The sequence below is a fragment of the Monodelphis domestica genome, chromosome 6 (assembly GCF_027887165.1).
Source record: "Monodelphis domestica isolate mMonDom1 chromosome 6, mMonDom1.pri, whole genome shotgun sequence".
NCBI classification, from domain to species: Eukaryota; Metazoa; Chordata; class Mammalia; order Didelphimorphia; family Didelphidae; genus Monodelphis; species Monodelphis domestica.
This window is the reverse complement of record NC_077232.1, coordinates 21,663,188-21,686,962: the sequence shown is the minus strand read 5'-3', so window position 1 is coordinate 21,686,962 and position 23,775 is coordinate 21,663,188. Positions and strand designations below refer to the sequence as shown.

The following is a 23,775-nucleotide window of genomic DNA, read 5'->3' as shown; positions in this document are numbered from 1 at the left end:
ACTCAGAGTTTTAAATGACCTATTTCATTAAAAAAAACCCTGCCATTCCATAAAAGTCCTAGACAACTTCTCAAAGGCAATAACTATGAATTTTAAACTCATTTCCATGCAGGAAACAGAGAATACCTAAATCAGAGGTCCTCTATGGTTTTTTTATCCCTTGCAAAGATCCCTTTGTATAAGGATACATTTGAATGCCGAATTAGGGCTTCCAGACTCATTTCCTAAAAGAACACTTCAAAAGAAGCATATACTTGACCATACCACATAGGCAAAGAGTGTCATTTATCAGTGCTAGACAATTCGCAAGTGAATGACAGGGTATTTTTTAATAGTAAATTTGCTAACAGATTTTGTTACTGATTTCTGATGCCTTTTTATCTGTCTTATTTATATAGAATATTTTTATGGACCCTTGTGATAAGATTCATGGTCAATTAATGTAATCTTGTCCATGTTTCTTCTCACAGATTAAACTATAAAGTTAATTTTTCATATTTTGTTTTTGTTTTAAGACAACTGGTCTGAAAAATTACATCATTAAATATATTTATAATAATAAATATTAAATACATATTAAATTATATGTATATCACTTTAATTACTTAACTAATCTCCATTATAAAATATGACTAGAACACCTAATAGGCAAGAATAAAAAATTTTGCTGATTAAAATATTGTATTAAATTTATAAAGGTAATTAAGGATGGAATTTAGTAATGTTTGAGGAATATTAGTAAATCAGGTTCATTTATATATTGTTTGCAGAGATTTCCTTTGGATTATCAGGGTGTAAAAGAATTTAGAATTATGAAATAAATAATATTGGATATCTCGCAACATCTGAAATTTTGATTTTATAACTCAGCATATCTTATATATAAAGGTTTAAAATTAAAAAAAAAAAACACCTAAATATCAATACCAGTATGTTGTATGGCAAGAAAAAAAATGGAAATTTGGAAAAATGGAAAGTGCATTTAATCAAATATATTGAGAGGATAACCAAATTATAGTAATATAATGGAACATTATGATATCATATGAAAGATGTGTGAATTCAGGAAAATGTAGGTGTCAATTGATAAAAAGTAAAGAAAGAAGTCAGGAAAATAATAAGCAATGCTGTTCCAATGTCAATGAGAATAACACTCAGTTGTTTTCTGAAATCAGATTAATCAAAATATCCAGTTTTGGTCAGAGAAGACAGATGATGAAAAATATTTCTTTGACTGAAGGCAGAGAGAAAGGGAGTAAATACTATTAATAAATGAATGAAACATATACTCAAACACATAGTTACTGCATCAGTTTTTCTTGATTCCTTTCTTTTTGTAATAGAAAGAATCCATGCTTTTTGATTTTATGTAAAAATGCCTATGAAAACCTTTTTATGTAAATGTATTGAGAAAATTGCTCCAATATGAATTATAATTTCATAATCATATATGCACATATATTTTGTAACATATACATAATTCAATTATGGCTCAAGAGAACCAATAAATCCTTGTTATTTCATATCTATTGGACATTTACCAGACTGCCTCTTTAGAAACATATGCTAGTAATAATTAATAAGAAAATATTTATTGAAAGCCAACTATATGTCATCCTCAAGAAGGATATAATGGAAATTGTGGTGTTATTTAGTCTGTAATTTATTTTTGATAATTCTCTTCACAGCATCCTTTACATCTTTGTTCCTAAGGCTATAGATTAAGGGATTTAACATAGGACTCACAAAAATATAGAAAACTGCTATAATTTTCCCTTGCTCTACAGCTTTTTCTGAGGGAGGTCTTAAATGCATACAGAAAAGAGTCCCATAAAATATAGTGACCACTGTCAAGTGGGAACCACAGGTAGAGAAAGCCTTACGCCGGCCCTCAGTTGAACGGATGTGCAGGATAGTCATGAAGATGAATATATAAGAGATGAGAATGATTGTGAGAGAGCAGGTAAGGTTGAAACCAGCAACTACAAACATGGCAGTTTTTTTGATATAAGTGTCAGAGCAGGCCAGGACCATGAGAGGTGGGTCAGAGCAGTAGAAGTGGTTAATTTCATTAGGGCCACAGAAGGTTAGACGAAGCATCAGGATGGTTTGTATCAGACCATTGGCAAAGCCATAGATATAGTTTGCTGTTACCAGAGATAAACAAATGCTCTTGGACATTTTGCTGCTATAAAGCAGTGGATTACAGATAGCCACATAACGGTCATAGGCCATGGCTGTAAGCATGTAATATTCTGTGATCACCAAGGCAATGAAAACATGAAACTGTACTAAGCAACCACAGAATGAAATGGTTTTCCTACTTGATAGGAAATTGACCAGCATCTGAGGTGTGATATTAGTGGAATAACAAAGATCCACAAAAGATAAGTGACTGAGGAAAAAGTACATGGGAGTGTGAAGTTTGGAGTCAATCCTGATCAATGCAATCATTCCCACATTCCCTACTACAGTGATGAGGTAGATCACTAAAAATATTACAAAGAGGGCAGGCTGCAACTCTGGACGGTCAGTCAGTCCAAGGAGGATGAATTCAGTCACCACTGTGTGATTTGTCTTGGCCATTTTGTTCAATTAATACCTAAGAAGGACAAAAGAAGAAAAACAATCATGACTGTTTGCCACTAGTAGCCACCTCTTCTCTAATCTTTTCTTCTGTACTTTCCTGTGTCTATAATTGTCTGTCCAATCTCATTAGACATGTGGGTGAGCAAATATTCTATGGGTATTTAAAGCATCTGAATTAGTTCACATATGGGAGTTTGAATTAATCAAAAACTCTATAGAAGCTAAAAGAAGTTAGAGCATCTTTAGTCTGTGTGAAGAGGAACATTAGTATTGCTGAAGAAATTGTCATCCTGTTGTACTTTTCCCTTGTCAAATCATACATGGAGTTCTGTGTGCATATTTGGGTACCACAAGTGGGAATTGGATTTGCTGGAATCATCTCAAAGATGGAGTTTAAGCAGATGAACATGATCTTGGTATATGAGCACTGATTAGGAAAAAAATGTGATATTCATCCAGGTGGAAAGTAACTCCTTATTCTCCATCTTCTAGGAAATTGGATTGTATTTCATCCTTTATTATAATTATGAAGGAAATTATCCATCCACATGTTCTTCATCTGAAGACTCTAAACTCATCTGACTAAAGAGGGATCTCTTAATTTTTTCTGCCAAATATACAGCTAATAATAAATGATAGACTGACAGATACAGACAGATTGATAGATTAATAAGTGGAGAGACAGGAAGAGAAAAAGAGATGGGGAGAGAGAGAGAGACAAAGAGAGAGAGACTGATGATAGATATAGGGAACTTTGTGACATCATTAGGTTAAATGGCAGTTTATATTATGGGAACAGAGTGAAAATAACTCAAAACCACAGGATTTCAATCAATAAACTTTTATTAAATAGCTATCATGTACAAGACATTGTGCTAAGTATAAATGTAAAAGTAAAGTAAAAATGAATCTATTTTTCTCCTCAACAACCTTGTACTCTATGTGAAGAGTAGAAAGGACCTCAGTAGCCATGCATAAAACTGATGTTTGATTAAACGAATGAAACAAATATATAGTTACATTCATTTTTTCTTTTCTGATATTAGAGTAGGAAAGAACCTCCTCTCCTAGGTTGACCTAAAATAAAATTGAGACAGATATTTCCTGATTTCCTTATTGAGGGTCTGAAATCTAATAAGTAGCAAAGCTAGCATTAAAAAAACTGTTTTTTCACTGACTTGGTCTTGTAGAGCATTGGCAAAGTTTTTCAATTTTGCCAAACTGCAATTTAAAGCTGCTTGTGGGCATCCTGTATTACTCTAGAAAGCATAGAGAAGACGTGCTCACTTTGGGCAGCTGGACAGAGAGGCAGGGCATGCAAAAATGTCCTTGGGTGCTGCAAAGAGGGGGCAAAGAGCAGTTCCCCCAGGCTCTACACATGTACCAATACTTCTCCATCACTGGTCTAATATATCCCCTATTAAAATTTTTATGTTTTCTTGAGTTTCTTCAATTACAAGCACCACAGTGCTTATCAAGTTTTACTCTTCTTCCAATTCGTACCTTAAACAAATGAATTTAGATGCATCGTACTAAATGATTTTTTCTGAATTTCAAAATCCCCATAAGTACCAACCGTACCTGTGAAGGAGGGAAGATTTCCACAAGAAGACAGAAGCAGAAATGTTCTGGAAAGGCATCTATGAGCCTTTTATAATACTGGAAACAAATCCCTGAGGTTTATTAAATTCCCTGGAACAAGCAATGGTAGTGGAACTTTTCTAAGCATGTTATTCACAAGAGAACCAACATTCACTTCCCTAATAAGGCGGAACACAAAGAGGAATAGCTTATGCATATATATACACACATATATACATATATAATTTTACCTATTAATCAATTGTGCAGGAATGTGTCAGTTTTCTTGTACATGATGTTACCAAGCCATTAAATGACAGGTCTATTATATTTGAATATTACCAAGTATATTTATCTTAAGGAGAGATGGGAATAACAAAAATTGTTAGTATCATTGTAAAAATATTGCATTTATATATTTTTTCATGATTCACAGATTTTAGATACATTTTCACACTAATGTCACATTTTCATTCTATGTTATAAAATACTTTGTTCCAAAAAATGATATGAGATTTATATTTTAACCCATGAGGCACCATTGAGGAACAAGTACTAGATCTGAAAGGAGTGATGGGAACAAATGTTTTTTTTTTCATGCTTACTATATTTCAGACAACAAGTGCTACACAAATATTATCTCATTTATGAGTTTTGAGAGATATTGGAGTATGATGGTGATATGTCCATGCTAAGAACTGCACTAATTTATTTTATTTTTAAAATTTTCATTTAAACCCTCACCTTCCATCTTAAAATCAATACCGTATTTTGTTTCTAAGGCAGAAGAGTGGTAAAGGGTAGGCAATGGGGTCAAGTGAGTTGCCCAGGGTCACATAGTTAGGAAGTGTCTGAGGCCAGATTTGAACCCAGGACCTCCCATCTCTAGACCTGGCTCTCAATCCACTGAGCTACCCAGTTGCCTCCATTACTTTAATTTAAGTGATCCTGGAAATGGAAAAACCACTAGATTGCTAAAGGAGGCAAAAACTGACCCAAACCAGCAATTCAACATGTCAAAGCTCCCATTCTCAACAGAGTGAAATATAGCCCATTACTACCACCGGTACTTCCAGCCTGGGTGAAATAGTCTTAGAAGTATGGATGCTTGAATAAATGGACACATCCTTTTAAGACAGAGACAGAAAGAATCAGAAATAAAGAGGCAGAGACAGAAGGATAGAGACAGAGATGTGAATAGATTGAATAAACAAATATATAGGCATGCATAAGTAAAAAGAAAAGTCTGACCCATGACAAAATATTAAGAACAGTTGTTGTAATGACTACATGTCTATGTAGACTAGTACAAACTAGTCATGGTTATTATCAAAAGTGGGAGATGTGTCCAAACTAATTGTAGTTTATAAAAGTAATGAATTATTATTTTACCATGTGACAAAGATAAGGAATCTATAGATATACAGGAAGGTAAGCATGAAATGATGCAGGGTAAGGAGGAACATATATATCAGAGTTTCCAACATGGCATATTTTTATTACCAGAGAGAATGAAGAATTTATCAAAGGAAATCATGGCAAATTAACATGATGAAATATTACTGGACTATAAGAAATAATGGAGGGGTGCATTTCAGAGAAATCTGGAAACACCTGTATGAACTGATGTTGAATGGAGTGAATAAAATAAGAGTAACAATATTGTATAGAAAAACCCTGAAAGACTTAAAAAGTGAGATGAACACAATGATCAATGACACTTCCAAGATATGATGAAAAAAGTTATATACCTCCATAGAGAGAACTGATGAACTCAGAGTGCAGACTGAGACTTTGGTTTTTCATATGAACAATGGGGGAAATTAAATTGCTTTATTGTAATGTTTTAGTTTTATTTCTGTTTTTCTTTTTTTTCTCAGTGTGCTGGGGTTAGGTGGTAGTAAAAACAAACTGACGTGAAAATAAAATAAACTGAATTTTTGAAAAATAAATAGTAAATAATTAGTAAATATATTCCCTATTTTAATTAATTGATCCATTTTATTTCTTGTGTGACTATGCATAGTAAATACTGGATTTTTTGACATTTCGTATTATATAGGAAGAACAGGAAATTTATCAAAAGTCAAGATTAATATTATTGGGAACCCCTGAAATATACAGGAACTACAAAAATGTAAACAGAATGGCACCAGGGGAAAACTGATGTCTGATTAATTGGTTCATCCCAGAAGGCATCTGATGAATCCCCATTCTCAGTGGAAGGAGATCACAGAGGATGAATATTTTATACATTCTCCAATACATAATTAGTCTTACTTTGCTTTTTTTTTCTCCTTTAGGAAGTAATTATAGAAAAAAGCGCATACTCAGGAAATGGATGTGTCATCAAAAGAAAAAAAGATCATTAAAAATAGAGTGAAGATTTGGGGTGAGAGGAACAAGGCTCAACAACAGAATTCTAAACAGAGATATCACATATATGGCATATGTAATATACCTACAAATGCTTTCATCTATACTGCTAAATGTTATATTGCTATGTATGCACACACTTGTATTTATATGTATTTGCATATGGATATTTATAATGTGGAGATAGGCTCAAGTAAACATCCAATGTATTTTTAAGACGCAGATATTCATAACAACTGTCTACACGTCATAAAGATATTGAAGAGGAATCTATAAATTAATGTGGTAAAATAATGATTCAGGCCCATGTTTAGTTCCATCTATAATTCTTTCCCTTGTGAACAATTCCTTTTCTTTATTTTCCTCTTTTATATTTAGAATATTTTTCCATGGTCACATGATTCATTATCCACACCTGCCTCACTCTTTCCTCACCCTCCTGAAGCTGGCAATCCGTTCCACTGGACTATATATGTATCACTGTTCAAAATCCATTTCCATGTGTACTAGATGGCCAGAATGGGGTCACCTACATTCACTTTTGGGACTAGAGAGAGATATGAAACAGTCAGAGATGGAGAGAGGGGGGAGATTGGTCTTCCCGTCACTTCCTCTAAGGAAGACAGCACAAGTTGTCTTTTAAAAGGACAGAGTATGTTCCTTTAGAGACTGGGTTGAGTAAAGAGGTTCAAGACTGGAGTTGGCTCTCCCCCCTTGAGGAGAAAGGTATAGTTCTCCCCTGAAGCTTCATTACCCCTCCTTGATTGTTATGAGACAGGCAGACTTGATTTAAGAGGAATAACTCTATTATTCTTAGGGACACACAAGACAGGGACAGTGGGGTTGTTGAATAAGGAAAGTGGGAACTGGGAAATCCCTATGAACTGACAACTGACCCCCTCCCCAAATTCTGAGGGTTCAACCTATCTTGCTGACCCTCCTTGGTCAACTGTGAGATCTGTCCTTACTTCTATCTACCCTAATTGTGGCTTGAAGTTCAAAGGAAAAATTTTAGGTAATAGAGAGAATTCTTTTTTGGGTGAATGACTTTCTTTTTTTTTTTTTAATATATTTTATTTGATCATTTCCAAGTATTATTCGTTAAAGACATAGATCACTTTCTTTTCCTCCCCCCCCACCCCCCACAGCTGATGCATAAATCCACTGGGCATTACATGTTTTCTTGATTTGAACCCATTGCTTTGTTGATAATATTTGCATTAGAGTGTTCATTTAGAGTCTCTCCTCTGTCATGTCCCCTCAACCTCTGTATTCAGGCAGTTGCTTTTCCTCGGTGTTTCCACTCCCATAGTTTATCCTTTGCTTATGAATGGTGTTTTTTTCTCCTGGATCCCTGCAAGTTGTTCAGGGACATTAAACCGCCACTAATGGAGAAGTCCATTACGTTCGATTATACCACAGTGTATTAGTCTCTGTGTACAATGTTCTCTTGGTTCTGCTCCTCTCGCTCTGCATCACTTCCTGGAGGTTGTTCCAGTCTCCATGGAACTCCTCCACTTTATTATTCCTTTTAGCACAATAGTATTCCATCACCAACATATACCACAATTTGCTCAGCCATTCCCCAATTGATGGGCATCCCCTCGTTTTCCAGTTTTTGGCCACCACAAAGAGCGCAGCTATGAATATTTTTGTACAAGTCTTTGTGTCCATTATCTCTTTGGGGTACAGACCCAGCAGTGCTATGGCTGGATCAAAGGGTAGATATTCTTTTGTCACCCTTTGGGCATAGTTCCAAATTGCCTTCCAGAATGGTTGGATCAGTTCACAACTCCACCAGCAATGAATTAATGTCCCTACTTTGCCACATCCCCTCCAGCATTCATTACTTTCCTTTGCTGTTATGTTAGTCAATCTGCTAGGTGTGAGGTGATACCTCAGAGTTGTTTTGATTTGCATCTCTCTGATTATAAGAGATGTAGAACACTTCTTCATGTGCTTGTTAATAGTTTTGATTTCTTTATCTGAGAACTGCATATCCATGTCCCTTGCCCATTTATCAATTGGAGAATGGCTTGATTTTTTGTACAATTGATTTAGCTCTTTATAAATATGAGTAATTAAACCTTTGTCAGAAGGTTTTTTCCCAATTTGTTTTTTCCCTTCTGATTTTAGTTACATTGGTTTTGTTTGTACAAAAGCTTTTTAGTTTGATGTAGTCAAAATTATTTATTTTACATTTTATGATTCTTTCTATGTCTTGCTTGGTTTTAAAGTCTTTGTCCTCCCAAAGGTCTGACATGTATACTATTCTGTGTTTACCCAATTTACTTATGGTTTCCTTCTTTATGTTTAAGTCACTGGTGAATGACTTTCTAACAAACCCTCATCCACTCCTTTATCTTCATCTGGATCCAAGAGGGTTTGTGTTCACTAAGAGGTGGTCAGTGCTCAAAAAGGTCTTCTGTCTCAGAAGTTTCTCTCAGATCAATCACTTTAGGAGAGCTCCCAAAGTGAAGTGAGTTGATCTGTCAGTTTCTCCTCATCTCTTCTAGGTTCCTCAGAATTCTCTGAGTTCCTTGCCCTTCCCCCAGTTGTATTGCTCTTTTCCATGCTAGACCTGTCTTTCTCTCTAAATCATGTTATTCATATCTACAGTAGTGATCTTCTCACATCAAAACCCCAATCATATCCCTATTGCACTAAGTGATCAATCACACATTTTCTAATCTGTTTCCATTTCCACATTTCTTTTTCTGGATGTGGCCAGCATTATTTCTCCTGAGTTCCTTTGGATTGTCCTGGGTCATTGCTTTGCTGATAATAGAAAAGGCAGTTACTTTCGATTGTGCTATAATGGATCTGTCTCTGTGTACAATGTTCCCCTGGTTCTTCTCCTTTTTCTCTGCATTAATTCTTGGAGGTCTTCCCAGTTTCCATGGAATTTCTCTAGTTCATCATTCCTATAAGGACAATAGTATTCCATAGTCATCAGATACCAAAATTTGTTTAGCCATTCACCAATTGATGGACACATTTTCCATTTTTTTTGCTACCATGATGAGTACTGCTATAAATATTTTTTCAAAGTATTTTCCTTATTACCTTTTTGGGGTATAAACCCAATAGTGCTATAGCTAGATTAAAAGGCAGGCATTCTTTTAAAGCCCTTTGCACATAGTTCCAAATTGCCCTCCAGAATGGTTAGATCAATTCCCAATTCCACCAGCAGTGTATTAGTATTCCGATTTTGCTACATCCCCTCCAACTTTATCATTTTCCTTTGCTGCCATATTGGTCAGTCTGCTAGGTGTAAGGTGGCATCTTAGAGTTGTTTTAATTTTCATTTCATTAATGAGGAGGGATTTAGAACACTTTTTCATAGGCTTATTGATAGTTTTGCTTTCCTCATGTGAAAACTGGCTATTCATGTCTATTGAGGAATGGTTTGATTTTTTGTAACTAGTACTTTATTTTATTTATTTCTTTTAAAGTACCAACTCCTAGTATATTTGTTAGTTCTTTTACACTGAATTTGATTAATTTTTCCTTTAATTTTTAGGATTTTCAATTTAGTTTTTATCTGGGGATTTTTAGTTTGCTCTTTTTCTAAATTTTCTTAAGTTTCAAGCCCAATTTAATTCATCTCCTTCCTCTCTGTTTTGTTGGTGTAGGCACACAGTGATATAAATTTTCCCCCTAAGTATTGCTTTGGCTATATTCCATAGGTTTTCTATTGGTGTCTCTTCATTGTCTTTCTATTTAATGAAGTCTATAATTATTTCTATGATTTCTTCTTTGAACTATGTCATGAATAATTAGATTATTTAATTTCAAATTAACATTAAATAAGCCTTTCCATGGTCCCTTGTTGCTTAAAATTTTTACCACATTATTATCTGCAAAAGTTATGTTTGTTATTTCTGCTTTTCTGCATTTGTTTGCAATATTTATATGCCCTAGGACATGGTCAATCTTTGTATCTGTATTATATACTACTGAGAAGAAGGTATAATCCTTTTTATTCCTGTTCAGTTTTCTTCAGGTATCTATTAACTATAATTTTTCTTGCATTTCATTTACTTCCCTTACTTCTTTCTCATTAATTTTTTTTGGTTTGATTTATCTAGGTCTGAAATAGGAAGGTTAAGATCTCCCACTAGTATGGTCTTATCTCTTTCCTCCTTTAGATCCTCCAATTTTTCCTTTAGAAATCTAGATGCCATACCATTTAGTGCATAAATGTTTAGTATTGTTATTACTTCATTGTTTATAGTATCTTTTAGCATTATGTAATTTCCTTCCTTATTTCTTTTAATCAGATCAATTTATACTTTGGCTTTATCTGGTATCATGATTGCTACTCCTGTGTTTTTGTTTTTGTTTTTGTTTCTTACTTTAGATGATGCATAATAAATTCTGTTCCAGACTTTTACCTTGAATCTGTATATGTCCCCCTGCCTTAAATGTGTTTCTTGTAAACAACATATTATAGGATTCTGGTTTTTAATTCATTCTGCTCTCCACTTCCATTTAATAGATAAGTTCATCATATTCACACTTAGTGTTATGATTATCAACTGTATTGCCCTCCATAAAATTAACCCCATTTAGATCCTGCTCCATTTCCTTTTACCCTGTTTCTCCTCACCAGTATTTTGCTTTTTGTCACCCCTCCAGTTCCTCCTCTCTTCAATAACCCACCCTTTCACTTGTTTAGTTCCCTTTCTTCTTCTTTGTATGGTGATAGGATTCTATACCCCACAGAGTATACTCATTTTTCCCTCTCTGAGCCAGTTACAATAAAGGTAAATTTTAAGCATCTCCCATTACCACCATTATCCTCCCCTCTCTGTGTTGTATTGATTTTTCTCTCCTCTTTATGTTATATCATTTACCCCATTCTATCTCTCACTTCCCTTTTCTCTCAGTGCAACCCTCACTTTTAGTCCTTGATTCATTTTTACATGTCATTTATATGCATACATATCATACATGCACATTATTCCATATCAACACATTTGCATATATATATCATATCATCATATACATCATATTATCATAATCAGCTTATGTCTCTACTATCTAAGTAAATTTCTTCTATCTTATCTACTACTAAGAAGAATTTTTGAGAATTAAAAAGATTCTCTTTCCATGTAGACATATAAAGATTTTTAGCTTATTGAGTCCCTTAAATTTTCTCTTTCTTATTTACCTTTCTGGGCTTCACTTGTGTCTTGTATTTGGCTTCATTTTTTTTTTGTTTATGTCTGGCTTATTCCTCAGAAATGGTTGGAAATCTTCTATCTTATTGAATGACCATTTCCCCCCTGAAAGAATAAGCTCAATTTTGTTGGATAGGTAACTCTCATTTGTAGACTCAGAATTTTTTTTTCCTTCCTGAATATCATATTCCATACCTTATGATTTTTTTAATGTAAAGGCCTCTAGGTCCTGAGTGATCCTGATAGCTCCATGGTATTTGAATCATTTATTTCTGGCTGTTTGAAATATTTTTTCCTTTGCTTGGTGGTGCTTGAATTTAGCTATTATATTCCTGGAAGTTGTCAATTGAGGATTTCTTTCTGGAGATAATCTGTGAATTCTTTCTATTTCAATTTTATTTTCTTGTTCAAGGATTTCTGGGCAGTTATCTTTGGTAATTTCTTGTAATATGATATCCAAGATTTTTTCATCATCATGGCTTTTAGATAGTATACTAATTCTCAGATTGTCTCTCCTATATCTATTTTTGGTGAGTTGTTCTTTCAGTAAGATATTTCATTTTTCCTCTTTTTTTCCTTCCTTTGATTCTGCCTTATTGTTTCCTGATTTCTCTAGATGGTCAATTCAGATTTTTAATGTCTGGTGTTTCTCTGTCAGTTTTTGATTCTCCTCTTTTAACTGGCCAATTTTTTTCTTGCACTACTTTCCTTTCTTCTTGCATCACTTTCATTACTCTCCTAATTTTTCCTCTACCTCTCTTAATTCATTTTTAAGTCTTCTTTGATTTTTTCCAGTCTCTGTATCCATCCCATATTTTTCTTTAGGACTTTGCATGTGTTTCCTTTGCTTTCACTGTCCCCTTCTATGTCTGCACCTTGCTCTTTTTCTCTATAAAAACTCTTTAGAGTTAGATGCTTTTTTTTTGGTTATTTGATCATTTTTCCTATCATTATAAGTAGGCTCTGTTTTCTGGGAAGTTGAGGTACCCTCTTAAACTTCAGATCTTCCTAGATGATATTTTTGGCTTATTTTTCTGGGTTGTTACTAGTTTACCAAATGTTCTGAGGGCTAAGAGTACTGATAATCTCCTCCTGGTACTGATTCAATTGATTCTTGAGATGCTGATAGCTTAAAGACTTTCCACAGGCTTAGGTATGAGCTTTTGATTTCAGTCTGAACTTGATCAGGTCAGGTGCTGATCAAATTCTAGCCCCAGGATTAGGCTCAAGATTTTTTGTCTCAAGGTGTTCTTGATTCAATCAGGCACACCCTTTTTTGCACTATCTTGGAGCTCCACCCTTAGTTTTAGGCAAAAAGATTCCAGAGAGACTCCCTTTGAGAAATGGGGTCCTCACCCCAAATAGATTTTTGTCCTCATCCCAAACCCAAACTGAGATTCATGTCTTCACTCTGGTCCATGTGAATTGGCCTCCTTCAATCCTGATTGCCCTGAGATGGGACTCCAGACTTCTCCATAGGTTTGAAATTTTAAGGGGTGTGATTTGGCTTGGACCACTACTTTCCTTGGCAGGATCTCAGGGTCTGCCTGCTAGGTAGGGCTTAAGCTTGGGACCAGTGAGAGCAGAAGTATGGGTGTTGTGGTTTGCTCTTGGCTTGCTCTTCACTCTCTGCTATGCCTCCTGCTAGTTCTGCTCCCTCCTCACTTTCCTAAATGATCTTTGCCTACCTTTTGTATTTTTCTTTTTTTTTTTTTGAGGGTTGTTTCACTCTGCCTTCTTGTTTGTTTTTTCATTCCTTTATTTGTTTTATGAACATATTTTACTCTGGATGAGAGAGAATTTTAAGGGTAAAATATCTCTGCTCTCTAGTTACTCCTCCATCTTGGCTCCTCTCCCAGAAGACCTCTCTGTGAACAATCACTTTTCAAATTACTTTAATTCAAATTATAAAAGTCATTCTTGGACATTACATAAAACTCATCTAAAAGTAGTATTAGAATGGAACTGATGGACTGAAAATTAAATTAGCTCCCTAAGGTGAGTAGAACATATTCCTGTCTCATCCCATCGAGTCCCATTTTTTATTTTTCCCTTAGTCACCACTCTCTTACAACTTTTAGCATTGGACTCTTTTACCTTCTTCAGGAGATAACAACAGGAAAGGAAATGCCCAAGACCTCTACCTGTGAGGGAAGTTCCTCATAAATCTATTTACCAAATCTTCCACTGTGCTATTAGTTCATTTGGACCTTGGGGAATCCAGGATTATCCAAATTAATTTTTGGTTCCTATTCTTGAGAGTTTGATAATAAGCTATCAAGAAAATTTTCCTTAGTTTTTCTTGAGTCCTTAGGTGGGAAAAGTCACAAAGATTGTAATAAGGGAGAATATCTTTCTATTGTAGGTAATGCTTAGGATGAACAGAGCTTCCTACTAAGTAATTTTGAATGTTGTTGTTGTTGTTTTTTTTACCTAGACATGTATTCAAAAGATGAATAAAATCTTTGAAAAATCAAATTCTCTCAAAAACATGCTAAATGGGGGCAACTGGGTGGCTCAGTGGATCGAAAGCCAGGTCCAGAGATGGGAGATCCTGGGTTCAAATCTGGCCTCAGACACTTCCTAGCTGTGTGACCCTGGGCAAGTCACTTGACCTCCATTGACTATCCTTTACCACTCTTATGTCTTAGAATCAATACCTAGTATTGAGTCTAAGATAGAAGGTAAAGGTTTAAAAAAACATGCTAAATACAGAAAGCACAACTCAGTGGAAATAAGTTCAATCCTTGGTCACTAGTTTGGACTTCCATCTGCTGAAGCAGATTTTAAATGGCCACCCTTTGGATTATTTTTTTCTCTTTGAATTGTAGTTATAAAAATGATCTTTCTTATATTATCAGTTAAAAAGAGAGAAGAGTAATCCTTTCTCTAAATTTGCAATGAGATTGAGATCCTACTCTGTCCTAGGAGAAGTCACATTTTCTTGAGCAGACCTACAAGCTGTTACAGACTGTCATGAAAAGGACAAAGGCACTCTTAGAAATGTAAGGACAAAGTCAATTTCTGGTGTTCATGAAAAATAATGCAAATTATCTCTTATTCAACAATTTTTAGTAGGAGAATATTTTTAATTAAATGGAAGACAAGAGGCAGAGGAAGAATTGCAACTTCCTCTTGTCTGTTTTTGTCATTTTTCCAGCAACTGTAGCTAGCTTTAATTTAAATTAATTTTAATTTTAATAATAAAAAAACTCATATAACACTCCTCTATTTGATTTAGGAGACACTTTTCATAGTCTCCTCTTCTGTACAGCTGAATTTGAAGAAAAGGATGATAGATGTTACTTCCACCAACCATAATGACCCTGTTACTGCTGTGTGTTTAAGAGGTTGTTTGGCATTATAATCTCCTCCTTCCATCCTTTACTTGAGAGATTTTTGAAACCTGGAGAGAAACCATGCTCTTTTGTCCTACTCTTTCATTAGCTTCTCATCCTAAGAATAGCAGAAATACCATCCCCAAGGTCCTTGTTAGCATTCTTACATTCTTCCTTGTAATTTGGAATTTGCTATACCTTGTAGAAATTAGCCATGAAAGGTCTTGTATCTGTATTTTCAGGAAAGCATAAAACACTTATTAATATATAACAGTTTAAATGTTATGAACCATCACCACAGGAATTATTATTAGAGCAGTATGCACAGGAAATCGGCATCAACAATTAATGCAACATATTGAGCATAATAAAGAGCATCAATTGGCATATTTCCTTAGTAACTACTCATCTATATTATGTTCAATATATGTCACATGTACATTATATAGGAACACATGGATGTTCAGAATATGAGAGCAATTAAACAGAGATATAATAATAAAAATCAAATTACTTAATTGTTGCTCAGTCAAGCTGGCTCTGCGTGAAGTGTTTTTCTTGGCAAAGACATTGGAATAATTTGCCATTTCCTTCTCCAATAGATTAAGGGTCAACAGAGGTTAAATGACTTGCCTTGGGTAACACAGCTAGAAAGCATTTTGAATTGGGTTTGAACACAGATCTTCCTGACTCCAGGTCCAATGTTCTATCTCCTAAATTATATAACTGCCTCCTTTCTTCCCATATGGGTTCATGGGGTGTTCAAGGAAGCCTACTATTTCTGCTGTGAGATCTTTCAGAACCCTTTTCAGGGCTGCTCATTCTTCTTATGCATCCACCTATCACCATTCTCTCACCAATGGCTCCAAGGATTTGAAGCATTTGTGGTAGCATCACCATGGTAAACTGTTGTGGCAGACAGACTAACCTGTGAGTCAGGGGAACATTTAACCCAGCCAAATGAAGACTTTACCCAGTGGAAGTGGCAGATGAGAACAATTCATTCCAACAATCATGAAGGCAGCTAAAGCAGATGCTATAAAGCATTTAGAACTTGTTTAGACATCAAAGAAGCCACAATCATTCACTGCTTCCCAAGTATCACCAGTAATTTTGACTCTTGTTTGCCAATGGCCTTCTATAACTTTGGAAGATGGAGTGAAGCCACTGACTTTACAAAATTCTTTCTCAATTAAGTTCAATTTATTCATGAGTCAAAAAAAATAATGGTGATATCATTTTTAGTCCTCTTCAAGAACATAGGAAAAGAACCAACCAACAAACCAATCAGGATATATTTATCAACATGATAGACGATAAACAAGGTTAATAAACAATTTACACAGAATAAGCAAAATACAAATATGGGTCAAAAGCATAGCAAGAACATCTAAGAAACACAAATATATTTGAACAAACACATGCATATATGAACATATATGCACAATTGAAAATGTAATTTGCAATTACATTATATACCAAAAGAGAAATCACTGACATTATCTGGTTATATGTGTTATATGAAGAAACTAGGTAGTATAGTGAGGTGAGCTCTAGACCTGGAGTCAAGAAGACTCATCATTCTAAGTTCAAATCTGGCCTCAGATGCTAGCTCTTTGAGCTCCTGACTCTCTTTGCTTCAATTTCCACATTGGTAAAATGACCTGGAGAAGGAAATTACAACCCACTCCAGTGTTTTTGCCAAGAAAAACCCAAGTGAAATCATGAACAGTGTTGGAAATGAATGAAATGCCTGAAAAACAATAAAAATGTATAATGTAACGATTGTCATAGTTTTACAGGGGCATTTATAAGTTAGTCTGGTCATGAAACATATAGTCTTAATGGTCCTGTGACCTGCTGATCTATCTGTCCCCATATCTGTGTTGCCCTAGGATATGGGTTCATCAAAATATGCATTATAACAGACTTGTCCTCCTTAATCTAACCTTATATTGGGATCCAGGGTGGCTAGTAATGTTACTATGTTCCAAGGAAATTATCTTTTTCCAAGTAGCTATGCTACTAACCAAAAGATGTTGATATTGGTCAGCCACCTTCCATTATTTGAATTGGTTATTAGAGTAAAGTATGTAGCATCATCTTCACTTCGAATGTTTGTTACTGATTCTATGACTGGATCAGACAGTCTTTGTGTAATTGGGTTGCAATTGTGCTTGCATTATATCTGCAAAGGTCAATGTCTCTCTGTGACTTAGTCTGTCGATCTAGAATGTCAACTAATAGACCAATTGACAGTAAGGAATTATGATGAATTTTTATCCTGAGGTGGGGTAGGGATTTTTGTAAATAGACAAGTTGTCTAGACTCTCTACCATGGAATGGAGCAGATTTCCATTAGTCCATTAACTTATGTGTCTTATGAAGGCTCTGCTGTATTAGAAGGTCTTAACTTATTGAAGGTCATTACTATGAGAATCATCAGCACATATCACCACTATTTGCTTCCAATATTCTTCCAAGCCAAAGCCACAGTTAGCTGATGAACTTCTTTAAGTCTCATTCTTAACACAGAGGAATTCTACTCATTAATATTTGTTCTCTTTATATCCTAAGAAGCACCAAAATATTGGAACATAACAAGTAGAGTACACACCCCATTCCTAGTAGAATTGCCCACATAGAGAAGAAAACTTAATTCATATAGCAGCATTGAGATTTTTGTTTTTATCACAATGTCCGTAATAAGTTCATCAGAGTGTGGATGAAAAGTACCCATTTTAATTCCTCCAAAATCAAAAAAGCCAATACAGAAGCTACCTGAAGACAGATAATTTACTTGGAACATTAGTAACACTACTAGCCACTCTGGGGCCCCGTGTATATGTTATGGTAGACATTTTTGCCAACCAAAGCTGACTTCTCTTTGAATGAATTCTTAGAGGGAGTTTGTACCTTGAGAAATATTTTCCCTATAATAATTTAGCAACAATGGAGGCTTTCTTTTTCCTGGTTGAGTATGCTTGAGCATATTTAGTCAACTGGTCTATACTGAACACATAATTCATATATTTCTTGTCATTTTCTAGAGATATCAACTTAATGTATATGCATTCCAAAGGTTTGCTTGTACTTATGCTCCCAAAGAATATAAAATGATTAGATCATACATTTCTTTTCAATTAACTGGACATCCTACATTTCTTGGGTTACATTTGTAACCATTTTGAGCCAGTTAAATGTATTTATTAGTAACTCTAGCATCCTTTTTTGGCTCATATATCCAAAATATGTTGGATAGCACTGAGTATTGACTAGTACTATCTGTGGCATAAGTAATAGTCTAGTATATTCCTTCATTGCATATCCCATCCTCTGCCATTGTTTCAATAGAAAATTACCTATAGAAGATTGGTTCTTGAGATCTGTCCTATCACAATGTTACTCTTTAGCAGGTATTTTTTCAAACAGTCCCTTATCAGCCATCTGATCTGTGATAATTCACCAATCAATCAAGGATGAATGTGGACAAGATGAGTATAGTAAAGCAAGATTCATATATGCTGCTGTTATGGTAACTAGAGAAGATACATAGTTTTGATGGTCCTGCCATCTGTTTATTGTTCAATACTTAGATTTACTTCATCTTTAAGGATTTCATGTTCTGTACCCTCCTTAATAGTGCAGCTGCAGCAAATTTAGTTTTTCCTGGTTAAGTAGTGAATTTTAAATTCAGCTACTTCTGTCACCCATCTCTAGCAAACAGAAACCTTGGCACTTCACAGAATATAAATCAGTGGAAAATTGGCACTCCACATTTGCACCTTTACTCCATACCTATAGTCTTTAAATTTGACACCCCTCTTCAAGCCAGAATTTCCAGTAAATGGGGTAGGATGTTTTAATGTAACTCAAACTGTTGTTGGCAAATCCTATTAGTTTCACATGACCATCAGTCTCCAGGTGGAGGATTGATGCCATCTCCTTCCAACTGAAAACTGGATGCAGGACAAAAAAATGTTTAGAGTCAACCTAAGCTAGTGCTGACCCATGTTAATTCATCACTTATAATGTACTGGAAACTGCCCAAAGCACTGGATGTATAAACAAACAAAAAATACATTGTCCCTGCCCTCAAACAGATCATATTTTAAGACAAGGGCAAAGAATCATATACACACAGAATATCTACACCATAGATGGAAGATTAAAGGCCACAAAATATGTCATCTATAATTTAGAAGTCTACATGACTTTACTCAAAACTAACTTTATGGAACAAGCAATGAGATATCTCTCTCTCTTACTGACATTGCAAATGGATAAGTTTCAGGTTATTCCACCATAGTATTCAAACCTAAGTCTCCTGAATCTAAGTAGCAGTATCTTTGTTTTTTCTCTAATGAATCAATAAACAATCATTTAACCAATACCTCTTAAGTGTCAGGTCTGTGACAGGTTCTACAATATAAATAGGGACAAGAAAATGGAACAGATCCCTATCCCATCAAATTCCATGGATAGAATTCCTTCCTCCTCAACTTTTAGCCTCTGGCTTGATTATGACTATTTAAAAAAAAGAGAACAAACTCCTTTAGGGCAGAGAGATTGTCCTATCTATTTTGTACATCTTCCAGTGTCTACCTAGCATAATACTATTCTCAAAGTAAACATTTTATTAATGTTTATTGTTATACCCTTCAAGTGAAAGCAAAGAAATGGTAACTCAAATATACCCTGGAATCAAAGAGGCCTTCAAATTTATATTTGAAAGAAGGCCTTCTGTTTCATTGTGACAATATCTTTTTGAACTTTTTTTCAATATTTAAAATAAAAAGTCACCATGTCTTTCATAAAAAATTAAAATTGATTAGTTTGTTATTGTTTACTTTTTTAATTAGACAACATGGCATAGTGGCTAGAGAGTTGGTCTAGGAATAGAGAGGTAGTCTGACTGAGTTTATAGATTACCCGTCATTTTAATATAAGCTAATGCTCTGTCTAGACTCTCACATATATTGTCTGTGTGATCACCTCTCAATGATGTCAAGGAATTTTCTAAAGTTACTCTTTGTAGAATTGCAGATCCATATTGATGATGAGTTTCTTCAATGAGTACCATTTATGCTAATAAAAATATATTGTTTGTTTTAAGTATTATAAAGGATCAAGTACTGAATGAAAAGATGAGAAGTTTTGTGAAGATGAGCTATGTGTCTTCTAGGTTTGTAGTGAGTCTCAGTGATGATAATATAGTTCATTATTTTGAAAACATTGAAAGTCCTGAGGAAATGTGAACCTTGGTCAAGATAATTAGAGAATGAGAAAGACAGAGACAGAGCCAGGGAGAAACATAAAGAGAAGGAAAAGGGGGAGGAGGAGAAAGAGGAGGAGAAAAGAGAAAAAATTAGGTCCTGAGAAATCCTTGTTCCTCGTTGCCTTCTTGGACATGAACCAGTAAATCTCATTTTGGTTTTGGTCTGTGTAAATTAAATAAAGAATCATTTTGAGGAGAAGCTGTGGTTCAGATCAGAGAAGCACAAATATAATTAAACCAATGTCTTATTTAGTCTGTAATTTCCTTTTGATAATTCTCTTCACAGCATCTTTTACATCTTTATTTCTTAGGCTATAGATCATGGGATTTAACATAGGACTCACAAAAATATAGAAAACTGCTACAATTTTCCCTTGTTCTATAGATGTCTCTGAGGGAGGGTTTAGATACATGCAGAAGAGAGTCCCATAAAAAACAGTGACCGCTGTCAGATGGGAGCCACAGGTAGAGAAAGCTTTACGCCGGCCCTCAGTTGAACGGATGCGCAAGATAGCCATAAAGATAAACATATAAGAGATGAGAATGATTATGAGAGAGCAGATGAGGTTGGAACCAGCACCCACAAACATGGCAGTTTCTTTGATGTAAGTGTCAGAGCAGGCCAGGACCATGAGAGGTGGGTCAGCACAGTAGAAGTGATTAATCTCATTAGGGCCACAGAAGGATAGATGGAGCATTAAGATAGTTTGTATCAGACCATTGACAAAGCCATAAACATAGGGTGCTGTGACCAGGGAGATGCAGATGTTCTTAGACATTTTGCTACTATAAAGCAGTGGATTACAGATAGCCACATAACGGTCATAGGCCATAACGGAGAGCATGTAATAATCTATAATGACCAAGGCAATGAAAAAATTAAACTGTATGAAGCAGCCAGCAAAGGTAATGGTTTTTCTTTCAGATAAAAAGTTGACCAGCATCTGTGGTGTGACATTAGTGGAATAACAAAGATCCACAAAAGATAAGTGACTGAGGAAAAAGTACATGGGAGTGTGAAGTTTGGAGTCACTCCTAATCAATGCAATCATTCCCACATTCCCTACTACAGTGATGAGGTAGATCACTAAAAATATTACAAAGAGGGCAGGCTGCAACTCTGGACGGTCAGTCAGTCCCAGGAGAATGAACTCTGTCACCATGGTCTGATTTGTCTTGGACATTTTGTTCAAGTAATACCTAAGAAGGTAAAAATGAAAACAAAACAAAACAAAACAAAATATGATCTTATCTCATTAGGCATCATACCTTTCTCTTACATATCATCCATGCTTTCTTCTACCCTGTACTCAATTACTCATAGCCCATAAGGAACTGGGATAGCAAGAATTCCCTGGATATTTTGATGCACCTGATTATTCTAGAATTCAAATTTGTAATCACCTTGAATTTGATAATGAATTAACACAAGCTCATAGCAAATAATAGGTGAATATGATTTTTAAATTGAATGAATAGATGCGTAGTGTACAAGCCTAGAGAGGTGATATTCCCATTGTACTATCTCCTGGTAATATTGCAAGATTAAATTTGGTCCTATGTGTCACATTTTTATTAGGATGCTGAGGACTTGGAAAACATCCAAAAGAGAATTCAAAATACTAAATGGCATAAACATCTTTCTATATGAGGATCACTTGAAAGAACTGATAACTTTTAGCCTGGAGGAAAAAAAAGGAACAATATCACTGTGAATTTATATAGGATCCTCTCCATACGTGGGATTTTCTTCCTCTTCATGTTTGCCTTCAGAATACAGATCTGCTGTCCTTCCCTGCAGGGAGTCTTTCCTGATCTCCTCAGTTCCCAGTGCTTCTTCTCTCTTCAAAATTGTTTTATTTTCTCTTACACTAATGTTTGTTTATACTTGTCTGTATATATGTAGTTTTCCCCTTGTAGAATATATGCTCCTTGATGACTGGGGATGTTAAATTTCTGTCTGAACACAGAGCCTGGTACATGTCACTAATTTAATAATTTTTTTAAACCTGTCTTAGAATCACAGTGTATTCATTCCAAGGCAGAAAAATGGTAAGGGCTAGGCAACGAAGGTTAAGTGATTTGCCCAGAGTAACACAACTATGAAGTGTCTGAGGTCAAATTTGAACCCAGGACCTACCATCTCTAGGCCTGACTCTCTATCTACTAAGTCACTTAGCTACCCCACTAAATGCTCATTCAGTTTAATTTTCTGGATCATGTATTTCATTTAGTTCAAACCCTCTCCTCTGCCATTTTACATATAAAGAAACAAAATTCAATAGATGAAATGGCTTACCAGAGATCCATTGTCTAGTTACTGACATAAATACTATTAGATACCTTCCTGGAAAGAACATCATATCATTTAGGTCTTCCTTAATTTATGCTACATTGCAAAATGAAATCCTTTTTTTTCCTACCTCAGAAGGATATTAATTCACATTTCTATGGCACCTTAAGCCTATTATACTGATTTATTCATAATTATTCAATGAGGTTAGTGGTAGAAAATATTAGAATCACTCTTTTATTAGTGGAATTTCACAAATTAAGTATCTTGTCCAGAGCAACATCGCTAGTTTGGGACAAATGGGGATAGGAATCCAAATCTTCCTTGAGAATGCTTTCCACTCCACATTATTTTTTTCAAACCATTGCAATCCATATCACCAAAATTGTCTTCATCACTTCCTAGTCTACAGTTACTACCTGAACAAAGTAAATAAACATAACTGAAATCTGTGCAGAATATGATTTACTCTGAATTCCAGAGCCCACAGAATTTCCAACCCTACCTGTGAAAGAGAAGGTTCTCACCTGGAATATAGAAATATGATGGCAACTGAATAATATTTATGAGACCTTTGTCACTTTGGGATTGAATCCTTGGGGTTCAATTAGTCTCTTTCATTTCTCTCCCCATGAGTACATGGATGAGATATTACTAAGTTTAGGATATTTGCAAAAAGGAACTCCTCTTTAAATGAATGGGAATTTTTAAAAATCTCACTGAATGTGAACTCATGAAGGTCATGATCATGCTTTTCTTTTTAATATATTAATTCATGGCCCATAGATGAGTCAATTTCCTTGTGGGGGGGGCAATGAAGGGTCTATGCAATTGGTTTCCTTTGAATGGTGCCAACCATACTTGACTTCTGGGAAGAAGTAGTAAAAAACATATGTGATATTTACTTTTGCAAAAGCATTTACAAAGCATTCTAGATTCATTATCTTGTTTGAATGATAAGATTACAACAGCTTGAACTTGTCTACTATTTTGAAGAGAATTTTCTCTATAAAAATAGTGTGATGAAATAGAGGTGTAATTGAGCATAATCTGCACTTTACAAATAATATTAATAACAGCTTCAAGGATTTGATTCTTATAAACCAATTTATGTTTATTCTTTAGGCAGTGCTT

General features: G+C 34.9%; 2 protein-coding genes across 2 annotated transcripts; both read right to left on the bottom strand.

Annotated features, from left to right (window-relative positions):
- Positions 1-1,647: 1,647 nt before the first annotated feature.
- Positions 1,648-2,586, bottom strand: LOC100024378 (olfactory receptor 1030-like). Its single transcript, XM_001375625.3, has one exon. The coding sequence runs from the start codon at positions 2,584-2,586 to the stop codon at positions 1,648-1,650; it is 939 nt and encodes a 312-aa protein (XP_001375662.3).
- Positions 2,587-20,593: 18,007 nt separating this feature from the next.
- LOC100024398 (olfactory receptor 1030-like) lies at positions 20,594-21,532 on the bottom strand. Its single transcript, XM_001375639.3, has one exon. It carries the CDS (start codon positions 21,530-21,532, stop codon positions 20,594-20,596), a length of 939 nt encoding a protein of 312 aa, XP_001375676.2.
- Positions 21,533-23,775: the final 2,243 nt, after the last annotated feature.

What these genes read in the sequence shown, in the direction of transcription:
- LOC100024378 (XM_001375625.3), bottom strand. Translation starts at nt 2,586, where the DNA reads ATGGCCAAGACAAATCACACAGTGGTGACTGAATTCATCCTCCTTGGA.
- LOC100024398 (XM_001375639.3), bottom strand. Translation starts at nt 21,532, where the DNA reads ATGTCCAAGACAAATCAGACCATGGTGACAGAGTTCATTCTCCTGGGA.